The 20,680-nt window shown below is 47.1% G+C and overlaps 1 protein-coding gene across 2 annotated transcripts; it reads left to right on the top strand.

Annotated features, from left to right (window-relative positions):
• Positions 1-4,400: 4,400 nt before the first annotated feature.
• On the top strand, positions 4,401-10,593 carry LOC143514036 (uncharacterized). Of its 2 annotated transcripts, none has more exons than XM_077004774.1 (3): positions 4,401-4,710; positions 6,796-7,076; positions 7,255-10,593. In XM_077004774.1, the coding sequence occupies exon 3, from the start codon at positions 7,272-7,274 to the stop codon at positions 7,665-7,667; it is 396 nt and encodes a 131-aa protein (XP_076860889.1). In that variant the 5' UTR covers positions 4,401-4,710; positions 6,796-7,076; positions 7,255-7,271; the 3' UTR covers positions 7,668-10,593. The 2 variants fall into 2 exon arrangements, with proteins under 2 accessions (XP_076860889.1, XP_076860890.1); XM_077004775.1 differs by having other exon boundaries at positions 6,796-7,420; positions 7,505-10,593.
• Positions 10,594-20,680: the final 10,087 nt, after the last annotated feature.

The following is a 20,680-nucleotide window of genomic DNA, read 5'->3' as shown; positions in this document are numbered from 1 at the left end:
ATGCTTCCATTTAAATATACTTCAGTATCAACCAGTGATATGAAGCCAAGCAATATTAATACTGTCCTTATCCAAAAAGACAATATTTAGATACATTATGCATGCTTACAGACACACACACACACACACACACACACACACACACACACACACACACACACAGCCTAACAACTACAGAAGGACACACACATGTGCAGGCCTGCGTTTGTTCGTGCATGGGAGGATTCCTGTCACAACGGGTTTACAGCACCGGTTCCATCCCACCGCTACCTGGACGCATTAAAGTGATGCGGGTGGGGGTGGGTGGGGGTAAGCAGTCAGACCGGGGGGGGGCTGTGTTGGAGCAACAGCAGCTGGAGGACATGGGGAGCACCGAACTGCGGGTGGATGGCGCTCTGCCCACCTCCATCCATCCTCTCCCACGTCACCGATGCCCCCCCCCCGCAGACGACAGTGCCTTCAAGGGTGATGGCAAGGGTAAAAGTATTACCACGGCAGTTAAATCTAGTAACAGTATCCAAAGAGGTAACGATGGCACGTAGCTGTTTCATACCGCGTTACAGCATCTCGGACGCACGCACACGCGCACACACACACGCGCGTACACACCTTTCTCCAATATTACAACAGGCTTTAACGGCCGTGTTTGAAAATGAAGTCATTACGGCGGATAATGAAGTGCTACAGGTGCTCGGGGCAAGTTGATCACGCCGCTGTTACTCGCCTCGTATCGGTTATCGCTCCACCGCGAAAGAACAGGGGAACAAAAGAGAGAGAGAGAGAGAGAGAAAAGGAGAAAAAGCGAAAGATCCAGGCAGAGTGCAGCACAGGCAGCGTATAAGGTCGGTGGCAGAGGCTCTGAAACACCACCCCGCCCGGTTTATGAGGTCAGAGGTCGATGGCGGCAGAAGGCACCTCTGAACGCTGCGTCTTTATGGAGTATGAAAAGTGTCACAGCATCCACCGATACATTTTTAATCTTGTTAGTGTCTGTGCGGGGCGACCTTTAACGCCGCTAGACTGCTTTGGAGCCTCCGGAGCCTCCAGCTTTTGAGCTTTAGCTGCACTGAGAATAAAACCGCTTCTAAAGGCTAGATAAGCAAGACTATTGGATTTACCCCCTGCAGCCTAGACTGGACTTTGGGGTTTTACAGGTAAAAGGATTTTGAGGGACACTTTATTTAGACGGAGCACTGCGAAAGATTTGTGACGTATCGAACTAGACATCGCCAACATCGCCAAGATATCCTGCACTGCACCTGCACCAGAGAGACCTGCATCAAACAGGTCACCAGAGGGACCCAACTCAAACGGGTCACCAGAGGGACCTGCCTCCAACAGGTCACCAGAGAGACCTGCCTCCAACAGGTCACCAAAGAGACCTGCCTCCAACGGGTCACCAAAGAGACCTGCCTCCAACGGGTCACCAGAGAGACCTGCCTCCAACAGGTCACCAAAGAGACCTGCCTCCAACGGGTCACCAGAGAGACCTGCCTCCAACGGGTCACCAGAGAGACCTGCCTCCAACAGGTCACCAAAGAGACCTGCCTCCAACGGGTCACCAGAGAGACCTGCCTCCAACAGCTCACCAAAGAGACCTGCCTCCAACAGGTCACCAGAGAGGTCTGCCTCCAACGGGTCACCAGAGAGGTCTGCCTCCAACGGGTCACCAGAGAGACTTGCCTCCAACAGGTCACCAGAGAGGTCTGCCTCCAACAGGTCACCAGAGAGGTCTGCCTCCAACAGGTCACCAGAGAGGTCTGCCTCCAACAGGTCACCAGAGAGACCTGCCTCCAACAGGTCACCATACGTATATGTACATGTTTCTCTAAAAACCGAAATCAGGCTATCTGAAAAAAAAAGGCTATCTACTAATTAACAGGGCCATTTGGTTTGATGTGAATGAGGGTCAGAGCACTGTGAGTCCTCATGGTCCTTTAGTGACTAGATCACTGGATCACTGGATCACTGGATCACAGCAAGATTCTCTCTATCTCATCCTGGCTAGATGAGTTTAAATGATATGAAGGTGCTACAAAACTTGGACCTTATATAGGACTGTGGATGTTTCTGGTGGCCATAAAAGTCTTGGAAATCAATCCTGCAGAGGTGAAATCAGACTTCAATCCTGGACACCTGGGCCCAACATACAGATGCTTCATATACTGTAAAGATAATGCTACAAAACCAGAAGGCCTATTCCCAAAATCTGTATTCATCTCGGTCTTTCCTGCAAAATGTCAGGAGAAGATTTGTGAATAACTATGCTAGAAACCTGTATGGGTGAGGCACAAATCTCAAATATCTGTTGGGCTTTGACTCCTCCCACTCCTGAGCGACTGAGTGACCTCTCTGCTCTTCATGAGAGGTTGTAAAATCAAACCAGTCCACTTCTGTCCATCTGTCTCTGTCCCTGTCCCATACGAAGTCCCCAGAGTGCAGCTAAGCATCCCTTCGCAAGCTCTCTTGTGAGTTGTTGGCCACCCCCATTTATGCAGTCGCTGGTGTAAGGTGGATCGTATCACACACACACTATCCTCGGATCAGAGCTACACTGGCAAGGATGAGATGGCTGATCATTCTTAATGCCCTTTGAAACTGGGTCTCCCAACCTGGGACACACAACACTCAGCTCGGACCTGCGTTTGCAAAAGTCTGAGGACCGGCATGTGGAGTCCAGTTCGAATGCAAGACGCGAGACCAGCTGGAATGATACAGAGGACTGGGGTGATGTGTTGTTTCACAATCTTCTTTTGTACTTACAGAGAATCTGTGAGTACTGTTAACAAAACATGTCCCAGGTTAAAACAAAAGCCTGGTTATTTATAGGTGTTGTCAATTCTTATAACGCAACGACGCTCAAAAACAAAAGAAAAGACAGCCATCTTTTTTCTGGATTAGAATTAGGAAAATGATGATAAGTCTCCCAACAGTTAACCAAACACACTGATGTTTTATTCATGGCAGTAGCGCGCTCTGTTGTTCAGGGACGTGAGACGCAAAGGTGGAAGACACATGCCTGAAGAGCATCTTAAAAAGAGAACTAAACTTCTTCAAACACTTCTCTCTCTCTCTCTCTCTCTCTCTCTCTCTCTCTCTCTGTTTGTCTGTCTCCCCATCTCTCTCTCTCTCTCTCTCTCTCTCTCTCTCTCTCTCTCTGTTTGTCTGTCTCCCCATCTCTCTCTCTCTCTCTCTCTCTCTCTCTCTCTGTTTGTCTGTCTCCCCATCTCTCTCTCTCTCTCTCTCTCTCTGATGATGATGAACAAGAGAGTGGAGGTATGTTGACGACCATACAAATATTGTGAAAGAGGCATTAGCATGCTTCGCCGTTTCTCCGTGACGGCTGGGTTAACAGGCTGAGGCATTTGATCGGATCACTCTGGATTAGAGGAGGGCAGCGAGACGTCTGTGGCGCGGGGGGACGGCTGGAGTTTGCACCGCGCGCCCGCTGTTTAGAACTCGGGCCGCCCTAAAGTCATGGCGGTGGTGGCTCAGGCAGGAGGCTCACGCGGTCTCCCTCGTTTCCCCTGCCCTCCAGCTGCAGACTTCAGAAATAATGCGGGGCGAGCACGTGTGCGCGTGTGTCTATGCACGCACGTGTGCGTCCCTGCGTGTGTGCGTATTCGGTTTTGTGTTTACGTCGGATTTGTATATTCTCAATTAGAGAGCCTGGTCCTCCCCGCAGTCTTCCTCTCCACGGCTAATTAAAAGCCAGCCGCCTGTTCGCTTCCTGTGCCACTGACAGCACGTAGTCAAAGCAGCTAAAGAGATGTTGCGCTGTGTACGGCCTGAAGTGGCTCTCGGGTTTCTTACACGTCCGCTGTATTAGAGCTTGCGGACCCCAAACAATGGCCATTTTCTGGCCATTTCAGCTGTCGCCTTGATCCACGTTGTCCACCTTCTAACAGCGGTTTTCCATGTTAAATAACTTTGACCTGGCAGTGTAGGGTGGCAATCACTGAGTGCTGTGACAGACAACATGGGAGACACACTGTTCTCGGTTGTGGCTGTGAAACGCTCTTTAGTTTGTACCGCAGTGCCAAAAACCCTCCGCTTCTTACCTGCGTGGGCGTTTTGCACGCCAAACTGTCATTCACCTGAAGCTCACGGTCCCGCTTTCTGCACGGCGTCTCTCTCTCTCTCTCTCTCTCTCTCTCTCTCTCTCTCTCTCTCTCTTTCTCTGTCTCTCTCTCTCCCTCTCTCCTCACACACTACACAACTTAGACAGGTGGTGTGTGTTTTCCTTCTCCCATGGAAGCTTCACACTCACAGCTAACCACAAAATCTGCAGAGTGATAAAACGTTAGTTTCTTTATTTACCCGGCGTAAAGAGACAATGAAAGACAACGAGGAAGCCGCTTGGCTGCTCACGACGAGGCCATTAAGGCGAGGCTTTTCCTGTGGGCTGCGCCGGATCGATGACGCTTGCTTACATGAGATGCGTTTGATTCATGGGCTGATTAGAAAGAAGAGTTGCCCGATGCCCCCGCTCGGGCGGCCGTGAATCTGCCATGAAACTTCCGCATATCTGCAGCAGGGAAAATGAGCTCGCTAAAAACCCCTCTAATATACCCATCTGCTTCCGCAGGCAAACCCTGTCGCCTCGTACGGACACATATTCTGGAGAAAATGAGGAATCGCCGATAGACGCGACGTTAAAGCCCGTGGACCGTGAAAGGGGAGGGTCGTGGTCATAAAGTGTGATTCTAGGTTGTTTCTTATACTTCTGTCTTAAACGACTTTGCAGAGATAAATATTTCTGCAAGTTGGTCCATGAGAACTTATGTGCGACAGAAATCAAGCTGAATGCTTTTCTATGTTTCTATTTCTATTTTCCAAAGTGCATGAACACCGAACAAAAAAATCTATGCTTGAAACCCTAAACCGAACCGCTTTATTTGTGGAGGTACTATAATTTAAGCGATTGCACATGAGGTGTGATTTCGAGAAGTACCTTTTCCACAAAACAATGGTTCCAGTGAAATACGTGTATTTGAATTGACTCGGTATAGTAAATTGTGGAGCTTTTGGTATGATGACAGGGTGTTTAATACTACTTGAGATATTACTTGACCCAACTCTCTGTTAAGCTGCATCACTTTGTGTGAAGGCCTAATTAAATTGAAGGCCTAACGAATATGTTCGGTCTTAGACGGTAAAATAAATTCACTTCTCTAGCCTAATTGACCATACTGCTCTAACTCGCGATATGAAGAAATGAAGCTATTTGTGTTTCAGTCCATTATTTTAATTTTAAGACTAACCATAACGCAGATGTGTACATTTATGACACTTCTGTCCTCTCTATCGACAATACAGAACCTCCCTTTATTTAAATGCTCGAATTGTGCTCAACAGTAAATGGAGGACAAGCACTATATACAGGCAAACTCCTGTTATTAACGTGCCTCCGTTGTTTAATGCAGTAGCATATTAATGTTAGTCCGCTTCGGCGTGAACTATATATGACTGCTGGTTGTGAGTTTTGTACAATATTGCTGCACAAGGACTATTTCCTGTTGAGTAGAATACGTTGAAGGTCATGACCTGAACAGAACCTCTTCGTCTGCTCGTACACACTCGTAAGATACATTTAAACACCATTGTAAATGCCGTGGAATTTGTAAGATAAGGCAGAACAAGGCCCTTGTTGGCTGTATTGATCCTACAAGAGAGTTTCTATCGGGGCAATCAAAGCTTGAACATGCACGCTGGCGAACGAAGCGTTGGGCTTTAGTGAATGTGTTACGAGTATGTGAAGACATGTCCACGTACTCAGAGATGACCCGTTGACTTTATTAACAAATAAACACAATTGTAAGCTTAAGCTAGACTTTTATACGGGACTGTGAGGCCTGTGACGTGTAAAATGGCTGCAATCTCTGTACACTCACTCACACAAACACACACTCACACACAAAATGTCAGTGTTTTACTGCACATTTATCCTGTAACGTGGAGCTATTTTTCTTGTTTGTTTATGTTTATGTTTTTGTTGTTGATTTTAGAACAGCGTACTCACACTGACTCATTGCTACCGCACTGCCGCGTAAAAGTACCATTTGTGCAAAACAGCATGTCGAAACTCCGCATCACTTCGGAAATGTGCTGCTCTGACAGCATCTCCTCTTCTGGAGAACCGCGGGTCGTCCCAGAACATTCCGAGTGCCCTGCTTTAAAGTCTGCGGCACTTCAGCTCGTTTGAAGTGCTCGCTGCATTTATTGCTGCCTTACATTCACTATAATGACACTCCATGCTCTATTGCTGGGTAATTAACGGCAATCCAGCAAAGATACGTAGTGTGCAGAAACAGCGGGCTCTTAATGGACCGCTATTGGTTCTGTGTTACATACAGCATGCCGTAGCCACTCCACTCGATTAACCTTGAGGGGTGTGCGAAGAGAATTCGACAAAAAACAGAATGACGTGACGAAAAAGAGTATGTTTAATGCTGCTGATGGCTTCATTGGTTCAGTGAGGACAACAGGTGCTGATTCTGTTTCCTGTGACGACACTCCTGTGACGACACTCCTGTTTCCTGTTTCACCGGCGCACGGCAGCACGCTCGCATGCAAACGCAGATTCAAGTATCACATTAGCATAGCTTAGCTATAGCCTAATACACTTACATTAAACACTACAATTCTAAATCAGTATAATACACTTACCGACATCTGATTATTTTATCTCGTTTCTGTTTTCTCTCCGTCTCTTTCTTTCTCCCTCTGTTTTCTCCCCCTGTTTCTTTCTTTCTCCCTCTGTTTTGTCTCCCCTGTTTTTCATGACTACCGCAGAGGAACGGGCTCTCGTCAAGCTCGGCTCGGAGCTGGACAAGTTGGGTCGGCAGATCCAGCGTCTTCTGGAGAAGCAAGCGGAGCTCACCCAGGAGAAGACCAGGCTCAAGGCCGCCCGCAACGCTGCCTACTCGGCCATCTCCACTCCCTCGTCACGGCGGCTCAGCGCGACCGCCATCTTGACCCGGGCACCAGGCTGGGAGCGCCAGCGAGGACGCGGAAGGCAGCCGGCGTCATCACCCCTACCTCAGCCGGACTTCTCCTCTGCGAATCCGTTCGAGGTGCTCAGCTCCAGGTCCTCCGCCTCACCCTCACCCCTGCGTCCGACACCACCCTCACCAGCGCCGGCACCGAAGGAGAATAAGGGCGGTATCCTTGTTATCGGCGACTCGATAACACGACACGTAAAGATTAGCCTGCCAGGCGCTAAAAGAACCCCCACTGTGTCATGTTTTCCAGGCGCTCGTGTCCTGGACATGGCCAGGCGGCTTCCCTTGGCGCTGAAGCAGCCAGGCGACTTCGGCACCGTCGTCCTTCACGTGGGGGCTGTCGACACCTTCGCCCGGCGCAGCGAGATCCTGAAGGAGCACTACCGATCGCTTCTGGACACCGCGCGGAAGAAGACGTCGGCCAGGCTTGTTGTCTCCGGTCCGCTTTCAACGTTCCGGCAAGGGTGCGAGTTATTTAGCCGTCTTTTCTGTCTCCACAGCTGGCTCCGGGACACCTGTAGCAGCGCCGGCGTGGACTACATCGACAACTGGGAGAGTTTCCGAGAGCGTCCATCACTCTACCGCCGAGATGGACTTCACCCCAGTCGCCTAGGCTCGGCAGTCCTCTCCAGGAACATCGAGGACGTGCTATGCCGGGCCTGACCAGCCACAACAAACCACGCAAACCAGCTAAGTAGAACTTACTTCCCTAACTACCAAACCATTGAGACTGTGTCTGTTAGCCGTGGCGAGTATAAGAATAACAGGGCGATATGTTTTAAAAATCTAATTAAAATTAAAATTAAATTAAATAATCAACATGAAGTGAGCAGCAATATTAAGCTAAGGCTAGGACTTTTAAACATTAGATCGCTTGCATCAAAAGCTGTGATAATAAACGAAATAATCTCAGATAACAGACTAAATGCACTCGGTTTAACAGAAACATGGGCTAGAGTAGACGAATATGTAAGTTTTAATGAAGCAGCTCCTCCTGGATAGTTATGTTCATCAGCCCCGTATCACAGGGCGTGGAGGTGGAGTAGCCACAATATATGACACAGATATAGGTTTTACTGTAAAACCAACCACCTCTATTAACTCATTCGAGGCTTTGATAGGTGAAATAGGCAATAATCTTATAGGCAATAAAACAAAGCTTAAATTAGTGACCATCTATCGACCGCCGGGTCCCTACTCAGAATTTCTTCAGGAATTTGCTGAGTTTCTTTCGGAACTAGTCCTAACCATCGAGAGATTTGTAATTGTGGGTGATTTCAACATTCATTATGAAAATGAATCAGACCCACTGAAAATTGCGTTCGACTCCATACTAGATTCAGTAGGTATAGCCCAAAATGTGACAGGGCCTACCCACCGCTGTAAACACACCTTAGACTTAATACTTACTTACGGATTAAACATAGAACATTTGGCAGTCATCCCCCAAAATGACGCCATTTCAGATCATTCCCTACTAATATATGAAATAACTTTATACAATGTACATCAGATGCGCCATACAAAAACCACGCGCACTATCACATCCGACACTGCAGCAACATTTATAAACGTACTACCAGAGCTACCGAGCACTATGCCACTGCAGCCCAATGAATTAGAACAGGCAACACAACAGTTTTATTCCACACTCACCAATACCTTAGACAGTGTAGCTCCAGTTAAAACAAAATTAATTAGGGAGAAAAAGCTTGCACCATAGTATGACGAACACACTCGTCTTCTAAAACAGGCAGCTCGAGCAGCGGAGCCAAAATGGAAATCCACCTCACTAGAAGTGTTTAGAATCACATGGAAAGACGCCATAGTCAAATATAAACATGCCCTAATAAAAGCTAGAGCTGCATACTATTCGACACTAATAGAAAACAACAAGAATAACCATAGATTTCTCTTTGCGACGGTATCTAAACTAACAAGAAATATCAACGACACTAGTTCTAACACAGCACTTACACACACTAGCGATGAATTTTTAAACGTTTTCAATAATAAAATAGATAATATCCGACTACAGAGTCATAATACATCGCAGCCTAACCTCCAATCCAACCCCAGTAGCTTAGTTATTAGTAACTATGCATCCAAAAATATTACTGAGCTAAATATCTTCGATCCTATATCGCAAAAAGAGCTCACAACACTGATTAATTCGTCTAAGCCTACATCATGTATATTTGACCCAGTTCCAACCCGTCTATTTAAAGACCTACTCCCAGCCATTGCAGGGCCCTTACTTAATATGATTAACTCCTCCCTTAACCTAGGTTACATGCCCAAACAATTAAAATGCGCCGTAATTAGATTAAAAAACAGAATCTCGATCCGCAGATTCTAGCCAACTATAGACCCATTTCTAATCTCCCATTTATCTCTAAAATTTTAGAAAAAGCAGTTTCCAATCAGTTAAATCACTATCTCCAATCAAATAGTATCCATGAAAAGTTCCAATCAGGATTTAGACCAAACCACAGCACTGAAACAGCTTTACTCAGGGTAGTGAATGATCTACTAATATCGGCCAATAATGGGCTCGTCTCGTTCCTTATACTGTTGGATCTTAGTGCAGTTTTTGATACTGTAGACCACAACATTTTGCTGGATAGACTAGAAAACACGGTAGGTATTAAAGGAGTCGCACTCTCCTGGTTTAGATCATATTTAACTGACCGCTTCCAATGTGTAAGCATTAATAATAAAACCTCTAAATCTGTGCAGGTTAAATATGGTGTCCCACAAGAGACAGTCCTAGGACCACTTCTATTCACACTGTACATGTTACCCTTAGGCGAGATTATGCATAATCATGGCATCAGTTTCCATTCCTATGCAGACGACACTCAGCTATATTTATCGGCAAAACCCGATGATTTAGGCACAAACAGTAAGATTGAGAATTGTGTAGAAGAGATAAAACATTGGATGGCGTGTAACTTTCTAGCACTAAATCCCGATAAAACAGAATTGATAATAGTTGGGTCTAGGGCTGCGAGACAAGATACATAATGTAGCATTGAATCTACATTCTTTTACTATAACCCCCAGCGCAGAGGTAAAGAACTTGGGCGTCACAATAGACCCAGATCTCTCGTTCGATACACATATTAATAATATAACCAGGCTAGCGTTCTTTCACTTGCGCAACATTGCCAAAATTAGAAACATATTAAATATTAGTGATGCAGAAAAACTAATCCATGCATTCATATCCTCTCGTTTAGATTATTGCAACAGTCTCCTAGCTGGATGTTCTGGTAAATCGATAAACAAACTCCAGCTGGTTCAGAACGCAGCAGCACGAGTTTTAACAAAAACTAAAAAGTTTGATCACATTAGTCCCGTACTATCGTCATTACACTGGCTGCCAATTAGATTCCGTATTGACTATAAAATACTTTTATTAACATATAAAACGCTACATGGCTTAGCTCCAGACTATCTTAGTGAACTTATTGAACAATATAACCCAGCGCGTTCACTTCGCTCGCAGGACGCAGGCTTATTAACTGTTCCTAGGATCAAAAAGATCACAGCAGGTGGAAGAGCCTTTTCTTTTAAAGCTCCACAATTGTGGAATAATCTTCCTGCCTCTATTCGGGACTCAGACACAGTCTCAATGTTTAAAACTCGATTAAAGACTCATCTGTTTAGTTTGGCCTTTGATTAATCTGTTACATATTTACTACATCTCGTATCTTTTCTCCGAGGTTCACCTGGAGAGTAACATTGCAGTCGGAGCCTACAATACCAGCATCGCTGCTCCGACACAGAATGAAAGCCTGGCGTTCATCAACAGACATTTACATTGACAATATCATAACCCAGAACTTTCATTTTTACCTTTACTTAGTCTGATTGTGTGATTTGTGTGTGACTTGTGTATTTGTCTGTATTTTGTGTAATTTGTGTGTTAACGGGCCACCCAATGGAGGATGGGTTCCCTTTTGAGTCTTGGTTCTCCCGAGGTTTCTTCCTATTCCCCACCATCATAGGGAGTTTTTCCTCGCCACTGTCGCCTTTGGCTTGCTCATTAGGGTTCTGGACCCGTAGTATTTTTAACCTTTTAAATCCTGTAAAGCGTTTTGTGACAACATGTGTTGTGAAAAGCGCTATACAAATAAAGTTTGATTGATTGATTGATTCATATTGCTCAATAATTTCAATAAACGCTAGAAAACAGCCAGTATATAGATAATGATGTCTGTAGTTAGTTCTGTATTTATGGCGTGGATTAACTAAGGCTGGGGTTCTTAATCTGGCTCTCGGGCAGATGCATCTACACTTGGGTTTCTTTCAGTTCCAGCTCCTCAGACATGTGAGGTAACTGTGGGCTACAGAGTACTTCTTTAACTGCTGGGGAGATGTTGGGTTATGGAACAGTGTGTGCGGACTGGCTCAGGATGCTGGAATACTGGAGTGAGTACCTCCGGGCTACCGTACATCACAGCTGCCTTCATTAGGATTTAGGTCGCATTCGCAACAGTATCAAAAATCCCTTTGCTTCTCTTTTATTCCATACCGATCTAATGTCACATCTCCCGACTCAGATGAGCAACGGCAGCTTGGAATAGCTCTTCACAGGAGTGTTTCTGGTGAACCGCAGTATTCCTAAACATGATCTCTTCCAGTGAGAGTCATATTTTTGCGAGCAAAAAGAAGACGCACTCCTGAACGGGACGAAAGCGACCCGTCTTCACCGTCCTCTCTCCCTCCATTAGGTGCTCAGTGAGACAGCGCCCGTTTGGCAGGAAGTGAGATACCGTGGCTGTGTGTGTGCGTGTGTGTGTGTGTGTGTGTGTGTGTGTGTGTGTGTGTGTGTGTGTGTGTGTGTGTGTGTGTGTGTGTGTGTGTGTGTGTGTGTGTGTACGCGTGCATGTGTGAGGAGGCAGTCTCTCTGAAAGAACTGTGTTTGCTGTGAGGATCATAAGAGACACAGTGACAGAGGAATGAATCTGACACACACACACAGTCGGATTCCCCACGGCCTTGTCAACAGCAGGATTAGACCCTCACTCTGTCTGCCAAGCGTTTCATGGAACTTCTCAGGGAGAGAGAGAGGGGGAGAAATAGAGAGAGTGTTAGAGAGAGAGAGAGAGAGAGAGAGAGAGAGAGAGAGAGGAGAATGGAATGGACAAGACAAAGGCTACGGGAGATAAAGAGATACAGAACAACTAAGGCAGAAAGAGATGGGGAAAAAGCAAGACATAGGATTGGATGTAGACAGAGAGAGAGAGAGAGAGAGAGGGAGAAAGAGGCCCCGGTGGTGTTTTTCTTTTTTCCGAAACAGGCCTGTGATGTGTTTGTGGCCAGCCGTCAGGGGACACGTGTCTCTTAAAGGCACCGTGACGCAGAGGCCACACACGCTATCTGATCCTGTCATCTGTAATTGGCTGTCACCCACTGCCTTCCCAATGGCCCAATTGCTCCTTTTGCGTCTCACTCTATCTCTCCTCTCTGCCTTTCTTTCTCTCCTCCTCCTCGCCATCCATCTATATTTTTCTGTCTTTTTTATTTTATTTTCCACCTCTGCTGGAGACGGGGCAGAGTGGACACGTTTTTCTAGCCAATTTGAGCGAGATCCATCAGGCTGTCGGGCTGGGTGTCACTGCTTTGGCGAGCGAGGACGTGGGAGGGGGGAAAGAAATGACTCTCCACTTGAAAGTGAAGGTCATGGCAACCTTGGAGACTGGCACTTTTTTCAGTGCACCCAGCTCACTGGGCTACAGGGAGAACGGGGGGCAAGCAGGCTACGCCCCCCCCCCCCCCCCCCCCACACACACACACACACACACACACACACACGCACCCCACTCTCCGTAAGGTCCCTCTCTCCATCTGCCTATCTCTAATGGATCACAAAGCACCATATGTGGCCCTGAGGTTCAGCACAGATTGCTGTGGAGAAAAAGCTTGTTTTCTTACCTCTGCCAAGATGTTTTAGAGACAGAGAGAAAAAGCTTGTTTTCTTACCTCTGCCAAGATGTTTTAGAGACAGAGACAACTTAACAAAGATGACTTTGACACAGGGATGTGTATATGTAGCTATGGCAGATTTCAAGGCATGAAGGATAAACCATTTCTAAAACATTGACAAAATGCTATATGGCTAACAAGAACTATCTAAAAGTCGCATTGAAAGCGTTTACTGTCTTCACGGAACACGGTACCAATGGTTGCCCTATAGATTCATATGCAGATCTGGTTAAAGGAGAGGATACGTGTGTTTCCGTTATTTGCATGTTTATTTCGTAGGATTTTGCATGATTTAACGAGTTACTCAGAACTCCCCTCCGCGGGGAAACGCACGTGCGAAGTAACGGCGCGCAGACGGCTTCGATCAGACGCGCGCGGGAACATCTGTACGTTCTCACCCATAAGGCGCCAGGCACTAATTGCAATTTTAGGCCGTATGCCGTTCCACTTAATTCCCATCGTCAATAGTTGTTTTTCTTTTCCCACCAGATGTTGACGTTCATCTCGAAGTTGTTCTTTTGGGGTTTTTTGGTTGATGTGAGTAACACTTTGGTGTGAGAGGTGCCGGATATCAATTTGAGAGAGGAACACGGGGTATGAATTTCTTTGTGTCGCTTTTCGTTTGACGGCGTCTGTTTGTCGGCGGGTATGGGAGCAGAATTCGGCGTAAGGCGAGGCGTGATGGTTTCTGGTTTTATAATCGCGTTAGTACAGACCTCGAGGCGTGTACGGTTGGAAATTAGAGTGCATGTATACTGAGTAATAGATTTGCTACAAGGAACTCGGTCTTTGATAATAGCGACTGCAGAACCGCTCGCTGGGCAGTGCGTGGAATGAAAGATCAAATTACCCAAGACTGAAGTAGCGCTCAGAGAGAGTGCGCGTGTTCGTGCACGTGCGAAAGAGCAGCTAAAAACAAACGAACACGTGCGCGTCGTGGAGCACTGTGGCCCCGCCAGAAGGTGGACTGTTGAGAGATCAGTGGACTAAACCATGAAAATACATCTAATCCAGTCAAGTCTAGTTCTCTCTTTCCTACGCTCTGATGAAATGCATGAACGCATCAGTAACGCCCCCACCCCCCTTACACACACACACACACACACACACACACACAGACCCCTCCCCCAGCCCCATGGAGTGTGTTTGAGAGGGGCAATGCATCTCCTCTACTTCTTCTTTCTCTCATTCTTAATCAACCTCACTGTTGGGGTCTCTCTCTCTCTCTCTCTCTCTCTCTCTCTCTCTCTCTCTGCTTCTGTCTGTCTATGTGCCTTCGGAAGGTTAAGCGTCTTTTGCGTCTTTTTGCCTCACTTTAATTGACTTATTCATATCAAAGACTCCAGGTTTATATCAAGTAGACTCTTCCCAAAATATTTAGCTAAAGATGAACACGTCACATAAGCCAAAATGTCTAGAGCAGGGAACTCTGCATTCCAAAGCTAAAGGTCAAAGGTATTAAAAAGGTCAAAGTGAAAACTATTAAAGTGTTCATAATTATAGGAAAAGCCACAGACAAAAGAAGTAATATTAAAAAGCCATATTTTTCCCATTTCTATACAGAAGCCGTGATCAGAACTCTCTCCCACGCCTCTCACATAAAACAGACCACAGAAACGCAGCTAAAGTTGGCGATGACAATCTACAGGCATTAATGAGGATGGAGGAAGACCACGGTGGAGTACTCTTGAGACAGTGATATAGCTCCAGATCCAGAGCCATGGGCTGATTGGCTGACAACTTGAGGCAGGGTCTGCTGAAGATCTAAGCTAGGCCTACGCCTGGATCTGGAGACCCGGAGACCTGGAGCCCCCCGCCTCCCTGACCGGCGCCAAAGGTCTGCGTTCCCCACCTGCTCCTCTATCTTCTCCATAATCCGTCCATCCAGCCACCTTGGCGTCCATCTGCCTGTCTGTCTAGCCATCCGCGCAAACAGACGGTGTGTGGGTTTGCGCTCCCACACACCGTCCCCAGTTCCAGAATGGCCCCTGTGTGAAATCCGTGGGAGTGGCAGCGAGGATCACGCCATTCGCTCCACGCCAAAACATCCCCCCCCCCCCCCCCCCCGGTACCGGTACGCCCATCACTACGGCGACGGCGGCTCAAACAGAGGAGTCTCTTCCTCCTGGTTGGTCACGAGAGACGAATCGACGGACCGTCCACTCCCCAGCCCACAAGACCAAGCAGAACCTGTTGACTTTTCCTGTGTTTAAAAATGTCCTGCGTGGGTTTACAGTGGGTATTAAGCACCCGCAGGCCTGCCACACTAAAGCACATCTGCATTCATCAAAAAAGATGGTTGAAGTCCATTAATATCAGTCGCCAGTGGTCAAGAACTTGTGCTCTTTCTAGATTCCCAATAAACCTCCACCACCCCCTCCACCCCCAACCGCCCTTAAACTGGACATTTCACTCATTAACCCGAATGATGAACGGCGAGCTATAGGTGCTTGCGGCTGGAGCCGGGCCCCGGGCCGGCCCGTAAATGCATCCCTCTAATGTGTGAGCGGGGCCGAGCTGCTCGGAGCGGGCGCGAGACAATCGATGGCTCATGCCTGAAACGGTCCCTGCTGGATTCTTGGCACAGCTGATTGCCAGTTTGAGTGGGTGGTGACGCGCTGGGTGATGTTTCTAATGGTGTCTGGGCCTAATGAAAAACACAGTCAGTCAGTCAGTCAATCAGTCACTCAGGCAGTGACTCGCAGCGTCGGTCAGCAGGCCTCTTTTACAGCGAGCATCATTTTTTCGGGGGGGAGAGGAGGGGCGGGGGGGGGGGGGGGGGGGGGGGGATTATGTACCTTGCAGGACCCAGAAGCCCCAGGCAGCCGCCAGACTTTCATCATCAGTTCAAACATGTTCGACTCCCACTTCCACAGATCAAACCGCCCAGATCAGTCTCATTGGATCAATGTCACACCTGTACACCCCCCCCCCCCCCCAACCCCTGCTCTCTCTCTGCTGTGTCTGCTCATGTACAGCCGCTCTCAGAGGGCACAGTCTGCCAGCCCCCCCCTCTTCACATCCTGTCACATCCTGTTTCCCTCTTGTCTGATCAAAAATGCAACCCGGCGTCCACCTACACGCCCTGGCACATGATGCTAACCTACCGATCGGCACCGAGCCGGAACTGACCCGGCTATTTGCATATGAATGCTCCCTCTCTCTCTCTCTCTCTCTCTCTCTCTCTCTCTGTCTCTCTCTCTCTCTGTCTCTCTCTCTCTCTCTCTCTCTCTCTCTCTCTCTCTGTCTCTCTCTCTCTCTGTCTCTCTCTCTCTCTCTCTGCCTCTATCTTTCTCTCCCTCTCTTTAGTAGGCCAATGACTGCGCATTAGCTCCGTAGAAGAATGATGTAGGCGAATGAATTCAGCGTGGCATACCGAGCAGGGAAGACCAGGGTCACACCTGGGAGACGCCTCCCACGGCCCTGTGTGTTTACATGCGTGTGCCCACTGCAGGACACAGACTGCAGTTGTTAACGTGATCTCCGTTTTCCACCTAATGCTATTAACATCGCTACACTCCATATTCCATTGTGGCATTATCCAAGCCAATAGTGCTTTTTAGTGTCAGAGGCCGATTCTCATGTCTGCTTACCAGGTTGTTTTTTATCTGTTAAGGAAGTTCGTTCCTTCCCTTGTCTCTCTTATTTTGGGGCGTGATCGGTGCTTTGGCCCTGACCAGCTGGTCTGCGGCGGTTTGAACATATTGTCAGGCAGTGCCAGTAGGACTGTGTGCCTAATGATGTGTGTTTTGTTGTGTTTTTTTGTTTTTGTTTGGTTTGTTTTGGTTTGTTTTGGTGTTTCTTGGGGAGGGGGGGGGGCGGTTTGCACTGAGGATGAACAGTGAGCCACAGATCAACATGACAGCTGTTCTTTTGGCAGAGGGTTGTTTTCTGGTGGCAAGTTTTTTTGTTGTTGTTGTTTTGTTTTTGTTTGTTTGTTGTTTTGTTTTGGGTTTTTTTTGTCCCGTCCCGTCCCCCCCCCCGTCCCCCCCCCCCCCCCCCCCCATTCTCCCACCTGTAGCTGAGGGCTGAATCTGGCGTGGGCTGGCGTGGGCAGGCGTGGGCCTTCTCCATGCCTGCAGCAACAAGCTTGGGGATTATTTTGCTGCTGGTCAAAGGAGCCCAGCTGAGCTCTCCTCCACTCGTATTGCTAAGACATCCAGGGCTGTTGTTTAGACCACTGTGCAGCAAAAAGAAACAGTTATTCTCATTCCATGTGTGTAAATGCTGTGTCTGATAATCGATTCAATTATATGGTACTGCGACCAAAGGCCAAAATAATGTACACAAATAGTTTGGATTCATATCAGAACCCAGCATCACCTGAGCATTACAAATTATAACGCTTAGACCCATGTCTGCTTACACATGTCTGTCTAGACTCATATCTGACCAGACACATGTATGCATAGACCAGTAGCGAACCGTGACCTTTAAACCTGGGCCCGCTACCCCCCCCCCTCCCCCCCGAAATTTTTTTTTTCCTTTCTTAATAAACTAAATAAAGAAAAACTGAGACGACAGTACAGCTTTAAAAACGCAATAAACAATAATATCTGTACTAGATAACATCTTAAGCAAAATAAGTTTCCAAACAAAATAAGGTTCACAGCTCCGTGGTTCTCGGAAGCGGAATATGTAAACAACGCGCACGAGGACGTCAAAGGGATGAATCGAAACTAGCTAGCGATGGTGCTAACGACAGCTAGCGTCGCCACAGCGGGCGGAAATTATCATACAGTTAAGCCCGCCTACTAAGAGAGAAGATATGATTGGTCAATTTTGCTGTCATTTGAAACTGGTATTGCGCTGAATTATAACTGCCAGGCCCTCTGTAAACGAACAGCGGGCATCACAGTCCTGATAGGGGGAGACACAGGCTCACAGGCTTCCACTCAACCCCTCACCTTCCAACACAGATTGAATAGACACGGGTGAATATTTTATTTGCTTATATTTTTGTAATTGTTTAGATGTCGAATGTCAAACTGTAAGTAGATAAAATAAAATTGGATAATTATATATATAATGCTTTAAGAATATTTTAGGCCCTCTGAGAGGGCGTAGAGGGCCCTGACGGTTCCCCACTGGCATAGACCCATGTATGCATAGACCCATGTCTGCTTAAACCCATATCTGCTTAAACCCATATCTACTTACACCCATATCTACTTCAGGTCTGTGTTAGTTCCATAAATTGTTGATGAGTTTGCAGCTTATTTTCAGTTTTATTTTAAAGATGATCCATTGCTTCAAGAATTCATTGTGTTTGACCAAAAGCAATTAATGTAGATTTAACTAATGCGATTTTAATAATGAATTATAAAAGTGATGAATAATAATAGGAGGTGTGCCTCCGGTCACCGGGGATTAGTCCAAATGCCATTCCTGATGCGGCTAGGAACCAAACACATCAGGAGACACAAAAGTTTCAGCCATCAAACTTTGTGATGCTGTGTAATCTCTTCATTCATATAACTATACCAGTGAGCTCCAAACACTGAAAACCATTCAGGTTAACGTGCAACAACGTTCATGCCACGTTTCTCAACATTACTGATCCCTCCTCATATACGTTATCCATCACGTCCTGTCCGGACACATGGCTTCAACACAGCACTACGTAGTTTTTTTGTTCGAAGTAAAGACCGTGGCATTGCTGGCCGTGTGATGAATGTCTAATTGACTTGATGAATAGGCACGATGCAGAGAATCCATCAAAAAGGCCGCTGATTAAACACACCAGGTTATTGATTGTACCACGGGAACGCCTCGTTAGAGCACAAACCAAAATCTGTAGCGTTAATACGTGCCAATGCCCACCAGTAATCACCGCAATTGTGCCCTCGCGGAGAGACGAGGTACCTACTGCGAGAGACGAGCTGAGATGAGCTCTGCGCGTCTGACCGCATCCATGAGAAATCGAACGGCTCTTCAGATATGAATGAGAGCACGGTAGGTTGTCTCAGCCAACGAGAAACAGCTAAAGACTGTGGGACAACTGGAGACGCGTGGCGTGTGGCTGAAGAGACCTCGGCTTTTCATCAATCATGGTTAACCTGAGTGAAATGGTTCCTTCACCGAGGCTGTGTTCGAAATAGACTACTACATACTGGATACTGCATACTGGACTCAGTATATACTGGATACTGCATACTGGTCCTCGTAGTAGTATGCAGTACAGTTTCCAGTATGCTACAAAAGCAAAGCATACTACGGGGTCATGTGATCGTAGCGTTGCATGATGGGATGCAGTACACCACGAAGATAGCTCTGTTCGCGTACTGGAATATGTTGCGGAAGTAGTAAGTCATCCGGGTATGTTTCGCGTACTGGAAAATTTCATTTTGGTCACATACTGCATACGGCATACTGATTTGGGGCTCGATCAGTACGCCAGTAGTATGTAGTAGACTATTTCGAACACAGCCCGAGTCTTTCCAGCTGGAAATGACTCGTGGTACCATCTGCTTTTAGCGATGGACATAAAACACCAGGGCTGTGGAATAATTCAGCTGTTAAGTGGCGCAGACCTGCTCTGATTGCATCCTTACTGCCTTCCAGTGTTCTAGATGTAATTGTCTACTTATGCCGTGTTCACTAGTCCTTTTAACAGAAACCGTGTCTCGGTTAAGACAGCAGGCCCATAATATTTTTGTACTTCAACAAAGAATAAATCCATATTTTACATGGCTACAGTATCACTGTATGAATAATTCACCAGCTTTATTGATAATGTGCCATTTCTGGGCAATTTGTGTCATTCTAATGTCAAACACCTTCCAGTCATACAATATTAAACTGGATTTACTGTCCTGCGCTCTCCTGCACAGCTTAGGGTGTAGTAATGACCAGTGGCTTTTTTCTCCTTCTGATGATGGCTGAAAATTATAGTTTAAAAAGCAATTTCCAAAATCTGAGACCTTGAGACCAACTCACAACTGCACAATATCCAGATGGATGGTGGTACTGAAACAGCAGAACTGCACAGTGGAATTTAAATGCATACCGAGGCTGGAAATGGTTTTAAAAACTTTGACGTTCATCAGGCTGAGCCCCGTTCGCAAGGCTGTGTTTTGAAGGGGTTTTGTTTCTTTTTATGTGCAATTTGTTCCTTGTTTGGTGCAGAAAGGGACCCAGGGACAAGCGGCCGTGTGTGACTGCCATTGTAATCAGGAGCGCATTCACAATCGCTGATTTGTGCTATTGAAGCCTGTGCTTTCTGCAAACTTCGTTATTTGTGTTAGCCGCTACGACGTCTTTGGAGGATTGTCACACCTGCTCGGTACCTGGGGGAAAGCGGAGATCCTTCCCACGTTTGCTCTCCGTTCTGGAGCGTCTCGGCGCCGGCCGGAGTGCGGTTACCCTGACGCAGGCGTGCCGTCTTTTGTTTCGCTGGCTGCCAAAGCATGGCTGGCTTTGTTTGTTTGTTTACCTTGTTTTTGTTTTTACTTCTCCTTCCCTCACCGCGCTTCAGACGAGCTTCCTCAGCCGTGATGGCATGTGGCACAAAGACCTCCTCGTCTGGCACCTCCCGTTCGACGGCTCACAAACGAATCAGACCTCCTTCCGGCAGGCTGCGCCTCCCTGTATCTCCGGGACCTCCTTCCTGCCGGCCGCATCGACCCGGCCTCGGCGAGAGACACAGAGGGCAACCTCCCCATTTCCCCCGACTCTGACCT

This window comes from Brachyhypopomus gauderio, chromosome 5 (assembly GCF_052324685.1).
Source record: "Brachyhypopomus gauderio isolate BG-103 chromosome 5, BGAUD_0.2, whole genome shotgun sequence".
NCBI classification, from domain to species: domain Eukaryota; kingdom Metazoa; phylum Chordata; class Actinopteri; order Gymnotiformes; family Hypopomidae; genus Brachyhypopomus; species Brachyhypopomus gauderio.
This window is presented reverse-complemented; position numbering and strand designations above follow the sequence as displayed.